The following is a 20902-nucleotide window of genomic DNA, read 5'->3' on the forward strand; positions in this document are numbered from 1 at the left end:
TGCATGCACTTACTCTCTTTTCTTCCTTTGCCTTCGTGCCCCAATAGGTAAGGTAGGTGGCAGAGTGAAGTACTGCAACTTTCCTGTACGTCGCCACAAAGAGCTGCAAAAGATTCCAGTACTGAGTACCTCCCACTTACACACTGTGGGCATTTTACAGGCATTTTAAAGTGTTATTTACATTACCAATCCTGAAAGTTATTCATGTCACAGTGCAGCTGCAAACTCTCAGACACTGCTTAAGCTTCCCATAGTGGCAAACCTTTGCTAACAGTGCAGATTATTCAGATTAAGGGATCTTGCCACTTTTTTTGAGGCTGAGCCGACTTAGTAAGAATCCTTTATCAAGGTCAAACATGAAGCTGACTGAACAGAAAAAGCTAAGTGCTCTCCTCTGAAAGAAAGACTACTAATGACTGCAAACTATTGATCATAGAATCGTCAGGGCTGAAAGGGATCTCAAGGACCATCCAGTTCCTACTCCCCTGCCATGGGCAGGGAAACCTCAGGCTAGATCAGGTTGCTCAGAGCCCCATCCAGCCTGGCCTGGCCCTCCATGGTTGGGGCTTCCACCATCTGTTCCATTGTCTCACCACCCTGATGGTCAAGAACTTTTTCCTAACACCCAGTCTGAATCTACTCACTTCTAGTTTTGCTCCTTTTCCCCTTGTCCTGTCACTACCTGACATCCTAAAAAGTCCCTCACCAGCTTTCCTGTAGGCCCCCTTCAGATACTGGAAGGCCAGAACTGACTTACCCTGGACTTGCTATTCTAAAACTTATTTTAAGGGCACAAGCAGAGGCACCCCTGTTTCAAACACCACAGGGCTCTTCAATCAGCAATATCCATCACATAATGTGGAAGCCAAGGTTGCTTTTTATTGGCAATGCTCTCAAGACTGAAATTCATGACAACATTGCAAGAGGTGTGGGGAGAGCTCACTGCAGCTGCTGCTGGGTACTAAGAGGCCACTAACATAAAGAAAGAAGTGAACAGATGCCAGATACTGCTTTTCTGAGGGAAATGATTTTCCAAAATCATCACCCCGAGCAACTTCAGAACACCACAGGTGGATTTTGTTCCCTGCCTCTGGGAGTCCAGAAATCTGAGAGAACAAACTACAGGTGAAAGAGTCATTTCTACCAAAAAAATTGAAGTGGAACACGCAATCACTTGTCACAAACTAAGATTACCATCAAAGATTCTGACCACAGATGGAGTTTACCAAGAAACACTACTGAACTCACACAAAACCATCATTAAAAATGGCTTTAGACTTGCTGCTACCTCACAGGCTTTAAAAGAGGACCCAGTCAAAGACTATGCTGACATTTGGCACTCCAGACAGATGAAATTTTGCATCTACTGCAAGCTAACCTTTTCAGTAAGCCAAATTATTAGCATCTAATAATTAATCAGAATGCTAAATCCAAGAAACTCAATCCGAGTTAAATGGTAGAAACTTACTCTCCCAGCTTTTCTCAGTGCCTGCTGGTGAGCCAGAGCCTGCAGAGTTACAGGGTACATGCCATCAAATCTGACTGTGAAGCTTTCTGCTTCACATACTGCAGTAGTTTTGCACTTACATAGCAACCAGTTCCTTCTGCTAAAGATGGACATTTAGATCTGCAGCACCACAGTATCTATCCTGCTATTTAACCTACAGAGAAGGCAGTCAGCTGGTTTCAGAGCAGAAGCAATGCTTCATTTGCATGCAGATTAAAAAGACAAGCCCATGGCTGAAGTAATTTGTTCCAAACACAGGTAGGTATTTTACTGGCTCTCTCCTCCCTTACCCCAGCAGCAAAGCATTGTTTTGGCAACACTGGAACTAGTAACAAAGTAGGACCTGCTGTGGAAGTATAAGTAGGACTGACTACCTGACACCAAGGCAATTTCCACAGACCCAGTAAAATTCAGAATTTCTTGCTTTTTAAACAACAAATTTCTGCATATTGTCAGCATGGGAAAAAAAGTAAGACTGAACTTCTCTGCATTCCTTATTCCTAAGGCAATTAATCTTATCAACAATGTTTCTGAATTTTACTTCTTGGAATTACAGAACTTAAAAGGCCACTCATGAAGACAGATCGTTCTGACTCACTTCAAATGATCCAATGAAATATAAACCCCTTGCACTTACAGAAGATCACAAGATCTGACTCCACTCACTTGAAAATAAAGCTTCCACATAGCAGCTTTGAACGAGCAACACTGGATGGTTGCATGGGACCCTTCACTCAGGAGTCTTAGATAATCAAAACCTCTGCACAGCCTTTTCCAGCAGTAATAGCTTGAGGCAGCCAGGGACATTGCAAAAGCTACTGATGACAACATATTTCACTTGAAGTGCAAAACAACTCTTCAGAGCTTTCAAAGTCTGTGCTATAGATGTTAATTTGCTTGTTAAAAAAAATAAAATCAATCCATTCATAACTCCAAAGCCCTGGTCCAAGGAGCCCAGGCTTTTTGCCCCTGGCAAGCTGTCCAGTACTTTTCTCTATGTGATGAAAGCAAAGGATTTTTGAAGTAACTAGGCACACTCTTCCGCACTGAAATGTTCATTCAGCTCCTGCTACTAAGGAAGTGCTTATGAGAGCGGCTGTCTCGCTCTGAGTTTCCATTCCCTCTTTAGAGGTCAATGAACATTTTTAGCAACCACATGATGCTCATAACATCACTGTATTCTCAGGGAATTCATTACATCAAGAGCATCACTGTGGCACTGTCATTCTCTCTCCTCCCTTCCCTGCTGCATTACGCACGAAGTCTTGTGCCTCCACATGGGCAACCACAGGCAGAGGTCTGTCATTTGGTCAGTCGCACGTAACAGGGTTTATTTTAAACCTTTGCCACACTGCATGCAGGGAGCAGTGACCATACCAACTTTGGGACACTTTTCACTGCAGCTGCATGGTGCTGTAAGCACCACTGATCCCGCTTCAGAATGCGCTACTTTTGTAGTTTATTTAATCCTTGCTTACTGGAGTTCTTTCTGTATTGGCTCAGGATGCCCTACTGAAAGAGAAAATGCTGTCAGTCTCATTTGATTCACTCTAAAAAAAACCAACAATCAATCAAACAAACAAACAAAAAAACAAACCAAGTTTTCTCACAGTTCATTAGTGTGCTATGGTCTCTGGAAACTGAAAAATGATACACAGTCCATTTCTGCTCTTGCACAGAGCACGATCCAACATAATTTTATGCTTTTCTCCACTTCAGGTTTTCATTTCTAAAATCATATTCTACCACCCAGCTTATGGAAGAAAGAAAATTTCAAGGTCTCTTATTCTCAGAACTTTCCAGTAACAGGTTTAATTCCACACTGGGCTGTAAGAGTGAAAACATGAATTCATATACATCTATATATTTATTTATGCACGACATACCTATCCTCTGTATGTGCTATTGTACTAAAAACTGTTCCTCCACAGCAACAACAACTTGGGTTTGCAGCCCCTGTAGATTTCCAAGGCACTGTTCTCCTCACTCACAGTGAAAGTGACTCCTCCCTTCACACAGTCACCAAGTGTCCTTCCCTCCTAGCTGACCTGGCACTATGCCTATTCTGCTTTTCAGGATTTTCATGCAGCCAGGGCCAGCCACCACGTAGGGTCCATCCCCCCGAGATCGCAGCACGGCCGGCCTGTTGATGACAACCCTGTAGTCCACTTCTTCAAGAACATTGTAAGTCTCCTTTCTTCTTGTCATGCACTAAAATGAAGTATTTCCTTTAGGATCCATCAGTAACCAAATACTCCCCAACTATTAGCCGTGACTCTGAGCCTCATGAATTGTACTGTGCCATTCAAACACAAAAAGTAACTTTTACTGGGGAACAACAACAATACTGCAGTGCTACCAAAAAAAAGTGAGTGATTGCTCCCATTAGCACAGTCAAATCTCAACAGCAACCATTACAGTTATACAGCTTCACCATTTACAGGTTTTGTCCTTGTGCCTTCAGCACTGGCTGCATTAAGGAATAGTTTCTGTTTAAAAACAGACAAAAAGCTGACATGTTCTAGGCAAAGCCTGGAGAAGAGGAGGCTCAGGGGTGACCTTATTGCTGTCTACAACTACCTGAGGGGTGGTTGTGGCCAGGAGGTTGCTCTCTTCTCTCAGGTGGCCAGCGCCAGAACAAGAGGACACAGCCTCAGGCTGAGCCAGGGGAGATTTAGGCTCGAGGTGAGGAGAAAGTTCTTCACTGAGAGAGTCATTGGACACTGGAATGGGCTGCCCGGGGAGGTGGTGGAGTCGTCGTCCCTGGAGCTGTTCAAGGCAAGATTGGACGTGGCACTTGGTGCCATGGTGTAGCCTTGAGCTCTGTGGTAAAGGGTTGGACTTGATGATCTGTGAGGTCTCTTCCAACCCTGATGATACTGTGATACTAAGAGAGCAGAGGGGAGCTTCACAGTGCAATTACTTAGGTACTACTTAATCTTGCTAACAAAAGGATTGATGATTGCCCACATTCATTTTTACCTTGGTTTTACAGTTCTTTTGTGTTGTTTTTTAGGTCTCACCCCGTACACCTCCCCCAATGCAAGCAAAGGTAAGCACTCTCAGGGGCTCAAGCAATGTACAAGATCTTTTGCAAGCTAATTTATACTGATTCAAACACCAGCCTGATTCATTTTCTTTAACCAAGTAAAAATCTGGAATTATCATTAGGAATATTTAAAGCAAGAGATTGTTCAGCCTGAAGAAGAGAAGGCTCTGGGGATACCTAATAGGCTCCCTTCAGGTACTGGAAGGCTGCTACATGAAGGATGGAGAGAGATTGTTTACAAAGGCCTGCAGTAAAAGGACAAGAGGCAATGGCTTCAAATTAGAGAAGAGCAAATTTAGATTGGATGTTAGGAAAAAGTTCTTTACTATGAGGGTGGTGGAATGCTGGAACAAGTTGCTCAGGGAGGTGGTTGGGGCCTCATCCCTGGAGATATTCAAGGTGAGGCTTGATAGGGCTTCGGGCAAGTCAATCTAGTGGCTCTGGCTGCAGGGAAGGTTGGACTAGATGACCCTTGGAGGTCCCTTCCAGCCTGGACCACTCTATGATTCTATGACCAAGACAGAAAAGCCATGGTTCTCTTTCTTATTCGCTTCCTGACTTGCTGCATGACAAATGAAAGACATTCACAGGGCTTTTTACATATGATTTATGTTATGGTTGCTTTATGTAATTCATTATAGAATCACAGAGTCATTTAAGTTGGAAAAGACCTTCAAGATCAACAGGCAATGCTTTCCTACAGGTCTTACCCACCAGAAACTGTCCCTTACATTAACTGAGTTCTGCTGGTTTCTAATGCACTAAAGACTGTCAAGCCAAGGCTATGAAAGTCAGTTCTTGCAATGGTTATAAAGAATCTTTTGCCTTTTGGCACTGTCTCCAACAGCATCCTTCTGGCTAAACTCAAGCAGTGTGGTCTGGATGATCAGGTAGTGAGGTGGGTTGGGAACTGGCTGAAGGAAAGAAGTCAGAGAGTTGTGGTCAATGGGATGCAGTCTAGTTGGAGGCCTGTAATTCATGGAGTCCCACAAGGGTCAGTACTGAGACCAGTTCTGTTCAATATATTCATTAATGACCTGGATGAGGGCACAGGGTGCACAGTCAACAAGTTTGCTGAGGATACCAAACTGGGTGGAGTGGCTGCCACACCAGAAGGCTGTGCTGCCATTCAGCCAGACTTGGACAGGCTGGAGGGTTGGGCAGAGAGAAATTAATGAAATTCAATAAGGACAAGTGTAGAGTCTTGCACCTGGGAAATAACAACCCCGGGGACCAGTATAGGTTGGGGACTGATCTGTTGGAAGGCAGCAAGGGGGAAAAGGATTTAGAGGTCTTAGCTGATGGGAGATTGACCGTGAGTTAGCAATGTGCACTCGTGGCCAGGAGGGCCAATGCCATTCTGGGGCGTATTAGTAGGGCTGTGGCTAGTAGGTTGAGAGAGGTTCTCCTGCCCTGGTGACACCACATCTGGAGTAATGTGTTCAGTTCTGGACCCTCCAGTTCAAGAGGGACATGGAAGTGCTTGAGAGAGTCCAGTGCAGAACCACAAAGATGATTAAGGGGATGGGACATCTGTCTTATGAGGAACAACTGAGGGAGCTGGGGCTCTGCTGCTTGGAGAAGAGGAGACTGAGAGGTGACCTCATCAATGTTTATAAATAAGTAAAGGGTGAGTGCCAGGAGGATGGAGCCAGGCTCTGCTTGCTGATTCTTGATGACAGGACAAGGGGCAATGGGTGGAAGCTGAGGCATAGGAAGTTTCATTTAAACATGAGGAGGAATATTTTCATGATAAGGGTGACAGAACAGTGGAACAGGCTGCCCAGAAGAGTTGTAGAGTTTCCCTCTCTGGAGATAATCAAAACCTGCCTGGATATGTTCCTGTGTGATCTGGTATAGGTGATCCTGCTCTGGCAGGGATGTTGGACTGGATGAGCTTTCAAAGTCCCTTCCAGCCCCTGACATTCTGTGATTCTATGATTTTTATGTTTCATGGAATGACCATAGTGTTTTCAACTTCTGCCTCATTATCTGGCCAGTATTTAATTATTTTTTACTGTATTTAAATCTTCTTCTGTGTGTGGTATGCCCAAATGTCATGTTCCATAGTGATCATCATGTCATTGTTTTTATTTCTTGCATGTACAGGGAAGAGGATTATCCCTCACCAGATTTAGCTGGGTAGGTGATGAACGTGCTTTCAGTAACAGCCTTTTTATTTACCAGGCCAAAGCATACCTTGCTCCATTGCCTCAAGCTGCTGCAGCAACGTGATAATTTTGTTTTGTCTCAACTTTGCTATTTTGCTTTTCCTGTTCCATTTTCCTCCCTCCTCCCACAGCATTTTGTTGCTTGCTCTTATCCAGCAACTTGACAGCCTTGCAGCGATAATTTCTTTTGCTTTAGCACAAAGGGAGCAAAATCCACTGCATGGCAAAGCTCCCTTACCTAAAAGACTCCTGGAAGACTCATCTGCTGCATTTTCCTTTTCCTGGGAAGGACAAAACTGGGAGGGAGGGCTGGGAGGAGATGGACGTTTATGCCACTGCTCTTATGCAGTGAAGTCTGCCCCTAACACTGTCCCTAACTCAGTGTTCTGTCCCATCCCTTCCAGTAAGAAGTGATCTGCCTAAACCAGTTACTGGAGAAAGTTCTTCCCACAGTTATCTCAGAACTAATTGAATTCTACTTCTCCACCACAGGTTTCACTTTATGTGAGATGGACATACAAACTACTTGCATTTTATAAGACAAAATATTAAAGCCTTCAAGCTTTTAAGAATTTTTTTCACTGTCAGAAGAACAGAAATGGACATGTTTGACATCTTAAAACCTGTGAAATTGAAATGTTTTAATTTCTTTCATGCAGGTTTAACTTTCTGGGTATCAAGTTTTTGATTATTTTGTCTTTTACAGACTGGTGCTTCCCTCAGGTTTCACACACTCAGATAATTTTCTAACATAATACACAAGGCTGAAGGAAAATGTAAAGGATTATTTGATTCCAACACCTCTAAATGTTTCAGCTATTAAAATGTGCATACTATAATGTGGATGTGAAAATGAGCAATATATATGAACATCTTTCTTTGCAGGGTGGTGAAGCACACAAGCCAGGATATGGAAGCGGAAAATTCTATGAGCATAAATCTGCTCACAAGGGACATAAGGGATCCTATCATGAGGGCCAGGGCACTCTTTCCAGAATCTTTAAGCTGGTAAAGTACAATTGAACTTAACCCTAAGTACAAAAAAAATTCAGTTCAGGAAAATGAGAAGCCAAACCTCTCCAGAACCTGCCATGTTGAAACAACTAACTACATTTCCTTAAAGCTGCTGAAGCAACTAGAATTGCATGGATAAAACAGAAGGTTGTCTCATGGCCTAGTGAGTACTTACAGGATAGGAAACAAAGGTAAAAATACACACTCAGTTGCCATCAGGAAAGAAGGTAAGTCCACAAAGCTCCACAAAGGGCCATATGAGGATATGTGTTGTTACTGATCTCTCAAATGACCTGGAAGACAGAAGAGGAGTGAGGTGATGCAGATAAAGTATTTAGAACACTGAGAATGAAAACAAACTTGATAAGCTGCAGAATGGTACAGGGCAGCATAGGACACATTTGGTTGAGATGCAGCAACTTGAACAGCAGCTGCTTGTTCCCATCCTAGGTGGGAGAACTGCCATAATGTGTTAGTACAGTGAGTTGTACACAAAGACACCACATAGGCAACATAGAGAACTGCGTCCTATGAAAAACAAACGTTGAATAAATGAGAACAGAACAGGAAAAGAGTCAATCATAAGGACCTCTCACATTCTACATGAGGAAAAAGAAATGTGGAAAGCACATCCACTGGTAGCTATTTAACTGGGGCAACTTTTTTCCCTTGAGGCATTCTCTCATAACAAATCACCTAGCATAGTATTCACACATAAAGAAGACAATCAGCAGTAAACTTAAGATCCAGACAGAAGGTTTGAGACCTAGTTAGCAGAGCTGATTATTTCAGACTCGTTCTGCTCTGCAACAGAGACATAACAGCATCTTCACCTGCATTGTTGTCTCTCACACTCTTTAGGGTAGATCTGATTTTCAGGCATATGCAATACCAAGCCACAGCTTGAAAACTTCAAGGAGGTAGTAAGAACTCTTATGTTGCAATTTAAGAGAAGGAATGAGCTCTTCAGAGGCCCAGGTAAAAATCCCACATTTACCTTTCAAGTCTAATTTTCACACTTCAGACCTGTAGGATTTTTTTGAGGTTGAGCATCACAGAAACACTCAGGTTGGAAGAGCCCCTCAGGATCACCAAGTCCAACCAATATCCCTGCTTTACAAGTTTCACCCTAAACCATATCCCCAGCCACCACATCCAAAAAACTTTTAAACACCTCCAAGGTTGGTGACTCAACCACCCCCCTGGGCAGCCGATTCCAATGCCTGACAACTCTTTCTGTGAATTATTTTCCTGGACACAGACACACCAACACCACCACATGGCTGTAGACTTACATTTGTACAACAACTGTGGAACATCTGAACATATTTGCTAATAATCTTACCCAAAATTTAACTTTCTTTTTTAAACTTAACCATCGCAACTATTTTAGCCTGGATTCATACAGAACTGATGATACACATGTACCAGTTCTACTTTTCAGATAGCTTTTTCTGAGCCATTAACAACTTTTGGAGCTCATATCAGAGTTTTAGGTAGGCTCATTTAATTACAGCATGAGGCACTAATAACTATTTCTTCATATAGTTTATTAAGATCGAAGTCAATTTCAGAAACAAAAGAAGCCAATTACCTAATGGATTATACTACATTTTCCTTTGTTCCTTAGTAGAACTAAGGAGAGAGCACTGAAAAGTGATTACAAAGAAAGCAAAATCCCAGAGTAGACATATGCTTGATTTTTTTAAGTTGAAGCACTACCTGATTATAGTAACAATTACCTCACTACCTCACACTTGTAGTCACAAGTGTATCACTCAAGATTTGCCCACTAAGCTTGAGGAAAAGATAACCAGTTAGCCTAAATTCCAAAACCAATGTAATTACAACTTGGATCACCTTTGCTATAAAACTGCTGCAATGCTTTTCTCAGTTGCAGATTTATTCAATTGTCAGAGGGGTTTGTTTTTTTTTTTTTCTCCTAGTTTGATGTTTTCTTATTATCATAAAAAATAGGCCACATTTTAGCCCTTTATGTTTCCTGTTTTTTCCCACATCTGCACCTTGGACATACAGACTCCTGTTGATACAACCACACTAATAATTTTCCTTAATATATATTATGAAATAAAATGATTACATCTCAATTCTTTCAGATACAAGACTGTTACAACTTCTATGCAAGCTCTGGAGGATTTAATTTTGGTGAATTTTTGTTTGAGGTATCCACGGTTCAGGGGTAGCCACAAAAATGAACATTTCCAAGATGCCCAAGCAAATAAACTGCTTTCACTAGGAAGGTCTGAATAAGAACACGCACTTACAAATAATTTATGAGTGTGTAGCTCTGTATGAGCTGTTTAATGTGTGTAAATTAACCCTCTGTGAAATGACATGAAAAGCAATCATCTCTTTGAAGTGAAAATTCCACTAAGAATTAGCCATATACCAGAGACCACTGCAAGTCACTTACTAGATTTACAGGAGTAATATTTAAATTTAAATAAGTAATCATACTACAAATGGTTGGTTTAAAATGTATAGGCTTAAATAGACAGTACCTTTTCATTAACTCCATTCTTCATTCCACAGGGAGGCTCTGGATCCCGACCTGGATCCCGGTCTGGTTCGCCGATTGCTAGGCGCTGAAGCTTTAAGAGGCAACCCAAGGACCATGTACTCTGCTTCATAATGTAACTGCCTTAAAATTAATAACAACTGCAACAATTACCTAGATAGATGCAATCCATGACTTAATGCCAGTTAGGTTCTGCATGCAGTAGATTATACCAACTTCTATTGGCAATCCCTGAGCAACAGTTGAATGAAAGGAACACAGAGTAGCTTTACTAGATGTTTTCCTTATTTTATGTGAAGTAACAAGATCTCTGACTTTTACTCATTCCTCTTCAGGATGCCCTAACTGTATGCTGGACTTTCTCTTATTATTTCTCCCAAGCACCTAATCTGAGCTCAAGCCTTCTGGTTTCATTTTAGTGAATATCAGAATTACAAATAAAAAGCTAATATCTTGGATACCGAGCACTGCTGTTAATGAATTTCTGAGACACTGTTGTTAAAAGAAGCAAACAACAAACCATCATGTGCAGAAGTTGTAAGGACTGTTTATCCAAATACTTTTTTTTTCGGTTGATTTTGGGTTTTGGTTGTTTTAATCTTCCTTCTCTCACTCACAGAATAATTTGTTTTCATAACAGGATTAGGCAGTCATGGAAAGGTTTATCAAACATTGGGTGTTCAAGGCATGTGAAATGTGGGAGGGGGCAGATGTTGTAGAATCAATACGATGCGGAGCAATAGCAATGAGGAAATACCTTTCCCTACCATGGATTGCTCATCGCATCCAAACCATTAGAATTCAGAGAAGATGAGGGAGAGAAAGAGGATTTCAAATTTGAGTTAGACTAATGTTAAGAAACAAGGGATATTCCCAGAGGAGAAACATCGACGACTGCACAAGTGACCGCTGAGCGTCACGAGTGCTTCGCGCAAACTCTGCTGCAACAGCGTAAAGTTAGCAGTACAATAAGTAAGTAAATAAATACATAAACAAGTAAGTCTAATTTCTGAAAGAGAGCCCTTCAGTACTGGTATCTCAGATAGTCCTGCACATCTCACGTCAGAATTTCAGTGCTACAAGCAGTGTCACGTTTGATCAGCTGGCTTTTTACCTTAGTAACATCTCGATGCCTACTACAGGGCAGTGCACCAAAGCAAACTCTTAGTAAACTACTGTGAACATTTAACTGTTGTACTGTAGTTGCCTTATAGAAATAAATTATAGCTGGGTTAGATTTAGATATTAATTATTCACAAGTTACTAAATGGATGTGTGGCAATGGCATTTCCAACCACACCGAGGGAAATAAAAGGCTCTTCTGAATTGCACTGTTTTATTACCTACACTTACCACTTCTTCAAGATGTTATCTTAATGTCTGATTAATTATTTTTTTTTTAGTTTTAGCCTATGCATTGCAGACTATAGTTAATGCTTCCCAGGCTGGAACTACATTCCTAATAAGTGTCCAGTAAAAGTTACCTATAAATATGTAGGTTACTTGCATTTCACCTTTAGATCCATTGTAGGTTTAAAATCAGTGTCTGTTAGTAATAAACAATGAAAGATGAGAAGATAGAAAATACATAGAGACTGAAGAACACAAACCCACCAAAATGATTATGCATACACACACACATTACAACTTCTCTTAGCTGCATTGGTTACTATGTGTATTTTTCTATTGTAGTCTCATTCAGATGTATACTCTGCAACATAATAGTTGGTTTAATTTGAGTATGTATTGTTCTTATAGGAACACAGCTTTTACAAATATACATTATTGAAATAAAGTAATCAACTTGAAATGAAACTTGGGAACAGCTTTGTCTTTTACAAGAGACATTATATATACATACACACACACACACATGTAATGTTCTGTGGGGGTTTTTCCCCACAATTCATAATCTTCATAATCCTAGGAATGTACTGTGGGACCCAGGACCCAGCTGGCACAAAAGTTTCTAGTGACACTGCTGGTGATTTAGCACGGTCCATAAGGGTGACGATGCAATGCAAGATTTTTGGCAGGCCAGCAGCTTTGTGGACCAGCAGCTAAAGGCCAAGGGGATATTGCAAAGCATGAAGTGTCTGCGTGCAGGCAATGATACCCTGCACTTCATAAGCGACCACACCACAAATTATTTCCTTTGAGCAAGGCATGTGAAAATCAAGTTGTTTTTTTAAAGCAGCCTTATAATATGGGAAAGAATATTTGAAGTAAAAAAATGAGAACTGCATCTTACAAAATAATCATAGAATGGTTCAGGTCAGAAGGCACCTCAAAGATCATCCAGTTCCAACCCCCCACCATAAGCAGGGACACCTCCCACTAGAACAGGTTGCTCAAGGCCTCATCAAACATAGGTGTTGAGCACCGCCAAGGAGGGAGCATCCACAACCTCCCTGGGCAACCTGTGCCAGTGTTTCACCACTCTCACTATAAAGAACTTCTTCCTAACATCTAGTTTAAATCTCCCCTCTGCCAATTTAAGCCCATTACTCCTCATCCTGTCATTACAAGACCTTGTAAATAGTCCCTCCCCAGCCTTCTTGCAGGCCCCCTTCAGATACTGGAAGGCCTGCAGAACTACAGAACTTATCCAAGGCTTCTTCCTTGCCTTTATTAACTCTGCTTTCCCCTCAGCCATCTTTTGCACAGGCTGGAAGTAGCTCTTTTTGATTTACTTCCTACAGAAGAAAAGGTAGAGCACGTTAAAGCATTATCTTACCAATACAAGTCTCACAAAAGAGATTAAAACATAGACTGAAATCAATTCTTGTCATTTAATTACTTGTCAGAAATGTTGCTGAAAACCAGGACTTTAAATGGCTATTTGTGAGAAAAGGATCTTTTCCTGAAAGGAGACTGCACAACAATTACTAGGAGTGTGTCATTTCTTACACTGAAGGAATGGGCACAAACCTTAAGAAATACTTGAGCCGACACAAACCAAAGCCTGAGGCTGGTTTGAGCCTAGAACTGCGTCCAACCAGAAAGAACTGGGGCATTCCTAAGCACTGCTCACTTACCCACTGTACCCTGTGACTCTTCACACAGGCCTTAGACTCATAGATTCACAAAATGGTTTGGTTTGGAAGGGACCTTCAAAATCACCTAGTTCCAAGCCCCCTGCAGGGGCCCTCTACCAGACCAGGTCACTCAAGGCCCCATCTAACCTGGCCTTGAACACTGTCAGAAAGAGGATATTCATGACCTCCCTGGGCAACCTGTTCCAGTGTCCTACCTTCCTCCCTGTAAAGAATTTCCTCCTAGCATCTAGTCTAAAACTACCCTGTTCAAGCTTAAAGCCATTCCCTGTTCTTGTCAAAAGTCCCTTCCTGGATTTCTTGCAGGCCCCCTTCAGGTACTGGGAGGCTGTTCTAAGGTCTCTGCAGAGCCTTCTTTTCTCCAGGCTGGAGAGCTGCAACTCCCTCCAGCCCTCTAGTTGTCTTCACAGCTCTCCACTGGACCCACTCCAGCAGTTCCACATCCCCCTTATTCTGGGGACACCAGAACTGGACACCATACTCAGGTGAGGTCCCACAAGATCAGAGTAGAGGAGGAGAATCACCTACCTCACACTTCTTTTGATACAATCCAGGACAACGCATCTGCTTCAATATTGCTTTGGAAAATATCAACATACTGGTTGCAGTGTCTGTATTTGTGCTGAGCAGCAACAGCTATACTGATTTGAAAACCTCCAGCTCCATCTTACAAGGAAACTTGGGCTATGAAAACCTCTGTGTCAGGATATTCAACAGTGAAACTCTTGAAGTTTATGGGAGACAATGATGCAGGGAAGCAAATCAAGGTACTATGTTAGAAAACAATTTCTTAATAAACTCTATTTACTGTATCTAACAGGACTTCAGGTGATGGAGGAGTAGCAAACCAAATTTAGGAATAATGTCAGCTGACTCCAAGTCATGCTGCTTACTGAACATTTTCAAGATATACAGCACACACTTATTACCTCCCATCACAATTGTAACACTTTGAGAAGCGAGCTGTTAAAACCAGCATCTTTTTACTCATGGGATCTGCTTCTTGCACTTGCTCACCAGGTATCAACCACTTCTAGTTTTCACTTGCTGGCAGAGCAACCACACCTAAAGCATGTTCCCATCATGAAGGATAAATTTGCACCTGGCTGTGAGCAGCTGTAAATCTGTCAAATTGGGTTTGGTAAACCTCCTTCTATGCAGCAAATCTTTTACACAGTATTCTCTGAGAGACCTGAGGACAGGTTTTATACCCAATACATAGAACACAGCACACTGTACTCTGTTGTTACATGTGAGCAGGGTTCAGTGCCATGAGAGCAGTACACCTTCAAATAACTATGAACTATCACCTGCCTTAAAGAGATGAAATACCCATCTGGAAGGAAAGGCACTGCCAGAAGAACTTCACATCTAATACTGAGTCACGCTTTTCTGGTCCTAGAATTCAGAATCAAATAAATACATGAAACAGAATTTGGAAAAAAGTAATATTATTTAACATGTTTTTGAATTAAATATTCCACATAACAAAAGTGTTATTTTCATGTCACCAACTATATTACTTATATACATATGACAAAGAGTTAACAAAAGAATTAAGAGATGCCCTATCAAAACCAACAGTGATTTCTTGCTTCAGCAACCTGAAATAACTAGTTTGTATCATAGACAAAGTATAGACAATATTTACACAAAAAGGTTTTTTAAGATCTTTCAGAAAGCAAATTAAAATCCAGCTCTGTATTATAGTACAACAAATCCACCACTGACCTAGAAGTACTTGGGGCAAACCAATTAGATGAGCTTCCTGCAACTGGGATTAGTATTTACAAAATATACTGATCAGCCACACAGAGGCTCATATAACTTTAAATATATATATATACATACAAGCACACATATATATAATCTATATATATGTATCATATAAATAAACCTGCAAAGAACAAAGTAAAAGTAAGAAAAGAGCTTCTGTCTTTGGAATGTCTAAAAGATGACTATGGTTTTACTCCAGTGTTTCTTTGTTGTGAATATAGTTTACAAGTGGCACCTTTCCAAGAATTACTTAGCCAACTAGGTAGTTTTGATGGAAGAGTGACTTGAAAAATGACACATGAAAGGAACAAATTCCCAAAATTCAGAAAGCAAATAATGAGGAATTTACTGTTTCCAGCACTAGGGAAAACTGTATAATGTACATAAACTAGTGTGCCTCTAACTCGCTCTGCTAAAACAAAGTTGTGTGTTTACTTCCCAGATGTAGGATATGGCTGTGTTTTCCACAGATACTGAGATATGTGCCTGCTGATCCAATACAGCAAACATAAAAGAAGAGGCTTTCATTGGAACCTCTTCTAGTTTGGACTCTCTTTAAATAACTATTGCTGAGTTTGAGAACTCAGACTTTTAATGTAAAAATTAATAACTAACTGCCTCTGTGGTTGGAATGGAAATGAACATGCTCCCTCTCAAGAGTTCCACTCAAGAAAAACCCTAAGTTCATGGCATTCTGTATTTTTTTTCCAACAAACATCCCCAAATGTACTAAAAAACCCAAACCCTTAAAACAGAAATAGTTTTCCTGTGCCCTGTATAAACCATCAAACAAAACTATTTTATACTGCATGCACATAATCCATAGCACTGTTTCCAACCCCAATAATTTCTCTAAACACGCAATACAAGAAAGCTGACCAACTGTTTCATGGTTTTTCCACAAAGTTACTCTTTGCCTCCTTTAAAAATGGGAATCATTCTATGCTGATAAAAAGTTCCAGTTTATTTTTCCAACAGATAAACCAGCTGTGAATTAGAAGTTGAAACTGGATACAGTTATTACCTGAGTTCATTGATTCACAGACCACTTAAGCACAGAACAAATGATGTTTTCCCAATATTCTCCTACAAGCTTAAAAAAAAAGGAATTATTCTTACAAGTTTTGGCTTTTTTGTAAGTAATTGAAAAAAAAAACCAAACTAGAATATATTATTCTATTGTTATATTTTCAATGCTTTAACTGTAAAACTGAACTTTAACTTTCCTGAAAATTTGTTCCAAGAAATTCAAGTCCCAGAAAATGTTTTTAGCTTTCAGACTTTAAGGTGTCACCGGAAAACGTTGCCTATACTTTGCCATTCACTTGAAGATTCTTGTACCACTTCTTCTAAATTCAGAGCACGACTAATATCTTCCCCTTCTTGTTCTTGATGACTAGCAGGCTCTTGTACAGGACCTGCCAAAGTAGAAGGGGAAAAGATGACCTGAGTAGGATTTGATGCATAGTGTAAGAAAAATGTAAATATTGCACTTTGGAATGAAGATCCATGCTGAGAAAGGTAATGCACAACTAATTCACATTCTCCCAACTCATCAGACATCTCAATTTTTCAAAGATTATCTAGTATAATAAATTGTTTTCCTGTAATAGTTTTTGAACTTTGTATTTCTGTACTGCAGAGCTCCTCATAAAAAAGCAAGGAACTATAAGCCGTAAGCAATCTCTGTTTCAAGTTGTTTCTTTGGGTTGCATGTGCAACTGCTAGCTCATCAATCCTGGTTTTTGGCTATTAATGCCTAATTGTTCAATACTTTAGAGTGTTCTGTGCTTTCCTAGTGAAGCACATGGCTTTCTGTACTCATCATTACTGTCATTATGCTACATACCAGTGTAACCATGAGCCCGTTTCATATGTAGTTTCATATTGCTTTTCTGTGTAAATCCCATTGCACAGTAGTCACATTTGTAAGGCCTCTCTCCTGTGTGTTTTTTCATGTGGACTTGAAGAGCACTCTTCTGGTTGAAAGCCTTTTCACACAGGGTACACTGAAAAGGCCGTTCTCCTTACAAAAGAAAAGAATGCATTGAGTGATTTTGCATTTCAACATAAAAATACAGTTCAGAACTCAGTAAAAACCAATGTAGAAATTAAATGCACGTGATCTTTTTACTTAAACCTTTCTCAAACCAGCTCATCATCAGCAAAACAGCTCAACTGAAATGACAGAATATTTGAAAAGTCCTGCACCACTGATATTGTTCTCTGTACCATTCAATTGGTTAAATTATTTAATAGGCATGCAAAAAAAAAATCAGTTTATAATTTTGACTTTTCAGTACTTTTTTACACCGTTTAGAATAACACAGACAAAGCTACACTGGAATTAACAAAGCTGATGTCTTTAAGAAACTGGAAAGTTGAATGAATTATAAAAGAAACCAACTTTTGGTCATCCCTGATATGATTATTATGACAATCCCGCAAGGGACCTGTGGCCTCCTATGCCAGTAGCTACCAGTGATTCCAGTACCTTACCAAAGCAGGTATATTGTTCCACATCTACCAGGATACTACTGACTTTTAAGTACACACTCAGGAACATATTCATTATAAAGTATGTTAAAAATGAACGACACCTTCACTGCAAAATCAGACCTTTGCTTCAACACTCAACCACCACAATCTCCGACATCAATATATGACTACATTGCTATACATCATTAAGGAGTTCTAAAAGCACTTTCTGCACTTACAAATACACTTTGTTACTACTTAGCACTATAAAACACATTCAGGAGTATAAATACTTTTCCACAATTTTCCTTAATGGGCTAATTTCTCTCATCCTTCATTACTTGCATGTTAGTGTCCTCACATGCTTTGTAGCTTCTGTGCTAAATCCAGCTTCACAAGACAATCAACAGAAGGCCTTTTAAAGCACAGAACTGCTCTTTTTGTTAACAATGATTTCACTATTTGGAAGTGAAATTGAGGCTTCCTCAGATAGTTTTGACTCCAGTTTTTCTATTCTATCAAGATGAATAGCCTTTTTTGGTGTTGTGTAATGGATTAGCACATGGAGTTTTTGGTAGACCTGGCAGCATCTGCTTCCCTCTAATTCTGGTGACATTTCTTCAAACTACTCCTTCAGATTTATCAGTGGAAAGATACTCAGAGCTATGGAGAAATATAGTGTGTTTACCTTCTGGCCACTGGTTCAGCAGCTACTGCCCATTAGAAATCACTGAAATGTTTAAACAAGATAGAAATCACAGTTTCTCACAGAGAAGGATCATAGCTTTAGGAAGCAAATCCATTTAGACTGACTCACATCAGCCTACCCTATCCTTTATGTAAGAGCACCCATTTAAAACCCTCTGTGCAATGTATTTTTACTTTTTTTGGTCTTAAGGGATTTTTAAAAGAAGGTTCTCTTCTGAAAGAGTGACTATCATGTGGAGTGACTTGCTGTTTCAACAATGTAAGATGACATTAATATAAGAATGAGTTTACAAGGATTTTTCCAGTTTGTGGGCACTGCTAATATGTGAGCTCTGAAGTACAAGAAAACCAAAAATATCTGAAGATTTATTGAGTAAACTACAAGTCACTCCAAAACAGAAAGATTTTTTTTTCCAGTGATGGTGCAGATCTATGAGAAACAGATGTATAAAGGGACTCTGCTCTGCATCCAGCTTTCCTGAAGTGCTCTTTGTCTATTACAACAGGCAGCATGAATTAAAGCTGGGGAAAAAAGTAACTGGTTTTTTTTTCTGCTTCCAGGTTATTTTGTAAAACTCTTAACTGGAGCACTGATTTTTTAAAAGTCTGTATTATTTAAGTCACTTAAACAGAAAGCAAATTACTGGGGAATTCTAAAGGCTTTTAATCTCCTTGGATCATAACTCCTGCCTCTCTTCCCACCCTCAGTATAGCCAGAACGTTCTTTTCTACCACAGTAACAACAAAGCAGCTTTGCTCCTCATCTTCAGTTTTTACTCTCAGGAAGAACAGCAACCATCTCCCTTGGGACACAGGGTGGACAGAAAAATGTTTAATCAACACACCCATCAGATGACAATACACACTGGCAGAAAACCTACTCTAGTAGAAGTTCACATCAAAGATTTCTCCTGAGAGAAACCACCCTCAGTCAATTGGTATGAACATGCCCTTATAAAACATGCTTATCTACACCCAGAGTACAGTAATTGCAACTAGCAGCAATTACTGATGATGAATGCTGCTAGCTGACAAATGAATGCAAAAAGCCATTGTCCTGATCAAGAGTTATTAATTATCCACCAGAAGTTAAGTTTTGCTGAAAGTGGATGATCCAGACCACTAGTACTAAAATCTATTCTATCATACTTGCACTGAAAACTACTCAGTTTTAGAGTAGTTTAGAGAAGTGTGATCTTTTGGCTTTAAACAAAACATCAGTTTCTGAGAATTCAAGTCTGATGTTCCTCATTTTAATTTCTAAACTCTTCTGGTGCAAAATGTACCTTTTTTTTTTTTTAAGCTTAAGTTGATACTCTGCACTGGTTTGACCACACCTTGAGTACTGGGTTCAGTTCTGGGCCCCCCAGTTTAGGAAGGACACTGAGATGCTTGAGCGTGTCCAGAGAAGGGCGACGAGGCTGGTGAGAGGCCTTGAGCACAGCCCTACGAGGAGAGGCTGAGTGAGCTGGGATTGGTTAGCCTGGAGAAGAGGAGGCTCAGGGGAGACCTTATTGCTGTCTACAACTACCTGAAGGGTGGTTGTGGCCAGGAGGAGGTTGCTCTCTTCTCTCAGGTGGCCAGCACCAGAACAAGAGGACACAGCCTCAGGCTGTACCAGGGGAAATTTAGGCTGGAGGTGAGGAGAAAGTTCTTCACTGAGAGAGTCATTGGACACTGGAATGGGCTGCCTGGGGAGGTGGTGGAGTCACCATCCCTGGGGCAGTTCAAGGCAGGATTGGACGTGGCACTTGGTGCCATGGTCTAGCCTTGAGCTCTGTGGTAAAGGGTTGGACTTGATGATCTGTGAGGTCTCTTCCAACCTTGGTGATACTGTGATACTGTGATTACCTGAAACCTGAAAATGAGCAAAGACTCCAAATATAAGATTGATATATTTATCAGAAAATCCTGAGATTAAAATAATTTCTGGTGTTACCTGTGTGAATGCGACTGTGTCTCTCCAGCTGACTTGGCTTAGCAAAAGCTTTTTCACAAGTGTCACACTTAAACACTCTAGGCTTCTGGGAACTCAGTGAAGGTCCAGCCTGATGGGTTTGCATATGTTCCTATGTCATCACATAAAAGAAAACACATTTCAGATCATTAAAAATACCCCACCAATATTTAATATAGAAATATATTCACACTTTGAAGACGAAACCAAAGCATTTTAGTTATCAGCAGACATGTTGAAAGAAAAGCTTACAATTTTTTGTTTGTTTTTTTTTTTTTCCTTTTAAATACTTGGGTTTGCATAGCAACTCTTTGTAAGGGCAATGCATTTCTGAAAACCTGTGTCTGTAATTGAATGCAGTTTTTTGCATACATTAGCCCCTTCAATAATTACCTGAGATAAGAAAATATACAACCATAAAACACCACTTTTGAAATCGTGTGTTCACTTACAAACACAGATTTCAGCAAGTGAGCATTGGAAGTTAATACTGGATTCCTTCCCTTCTCTCTACAGCCTTCATCTCCCCTCTTGCCTGGTATATAGGTAGGTAAGACAACAGGTAAGTACTGAACAAGCATTAATAACAGTTCTAACTTCACTGTTTTCACTTCAGTGATGATTGGCCCAGGAAGTTTTGTAAATTT

The 20902-nt window shown here is 40.4% G+C and overlaps 2 protein-coding genes across 9 annotated transcripts in view; one reads left to right on the top strand and one right to left on the bottom strand.

Moving 5' to 3' along the window:
• MBP (myelin basic protein) overlaps nucleotides 1-12095 on the top strand; it is a 102385-nt gene extending 90290 nt beyond the window's left edge. For 4 of the 5 annotated variants that reach the window (XM_064150118.1, XM_064150121.1, XM_064150116.1 and 1 more), the window contains 5 exons: nucleotides 3584-3691; nucleotides 4524-4559; nucleotides 6666-6698; nucleotides 7613-7735; nucleotides 10295-12095. In XM_064150118.1, the coding sequence (XP_064006188.1) occupies nucleotides 3584-3691; nucleotides 4524-4559; nucleotides 6666-6698; nucleotides 7613-7735; nucleotides 10295-10351 (357 nt within the window). In that variant the 3' untranslated portion in view covers nucleotides 10352-12095. The remainder of the gene's footprint in view (nucleotides 1-3583; nucleotides 3692-4523; nucleotides 4560-6665; nucleotides 6699-7612; nucleotides 7736-10294) is intronic. The other variant, XM_064150117.1, reaches the window with a different exon arrangement.
• A 2675-nt stretch (nucleotides 12096-14770) lies between these two features.
• ZNF236 (zinc finger protein 236) overlaps nucleotides 14771-20902 on the bottom strand; it is a 75501-nt gene continuing 69369 nt past the window's right edge. For all 4 annotated transcript variants that reach the window (XM_064150124.1, XM_064150123.1, XM_064150122.1 and 1 more), the window contains 3 exons: nucleotides 20238-20367; nucleotides 16962-17138; nucleotides 14771-16530 (listed from right to left, as the gene is read on the bottom strand). In XM_064150124.1, coding sequence (XP_064006194.1) covers nucleotides 16403-16530; nucleotides 16962-17138; nucleotides 20238-20367 — 435 coding nt within the window. In that variant the 3' untranslated portion in view covers nucleotides 14771-16402. The remainder of the gene's footprint in view (nucleotides 16531-16961; nucleotides 17139-20237; nucleotides 20368-20902) is intronic.

The sequence above is a fragment of the Pogoniulus pusillus genome, chromosome 10, assembly GCF_015220805.1.
Source record: "Pogoniulus pusillus isolate bPogPus1 chromosome 10, bPogPus1.pri, whole genome shotgun sequence".
NCBI lineage: Eukaryota > Metazoa > Chordata > Aves > Piciformes > Lybiidae > Pogoniulus > Pogoniulus pusillus.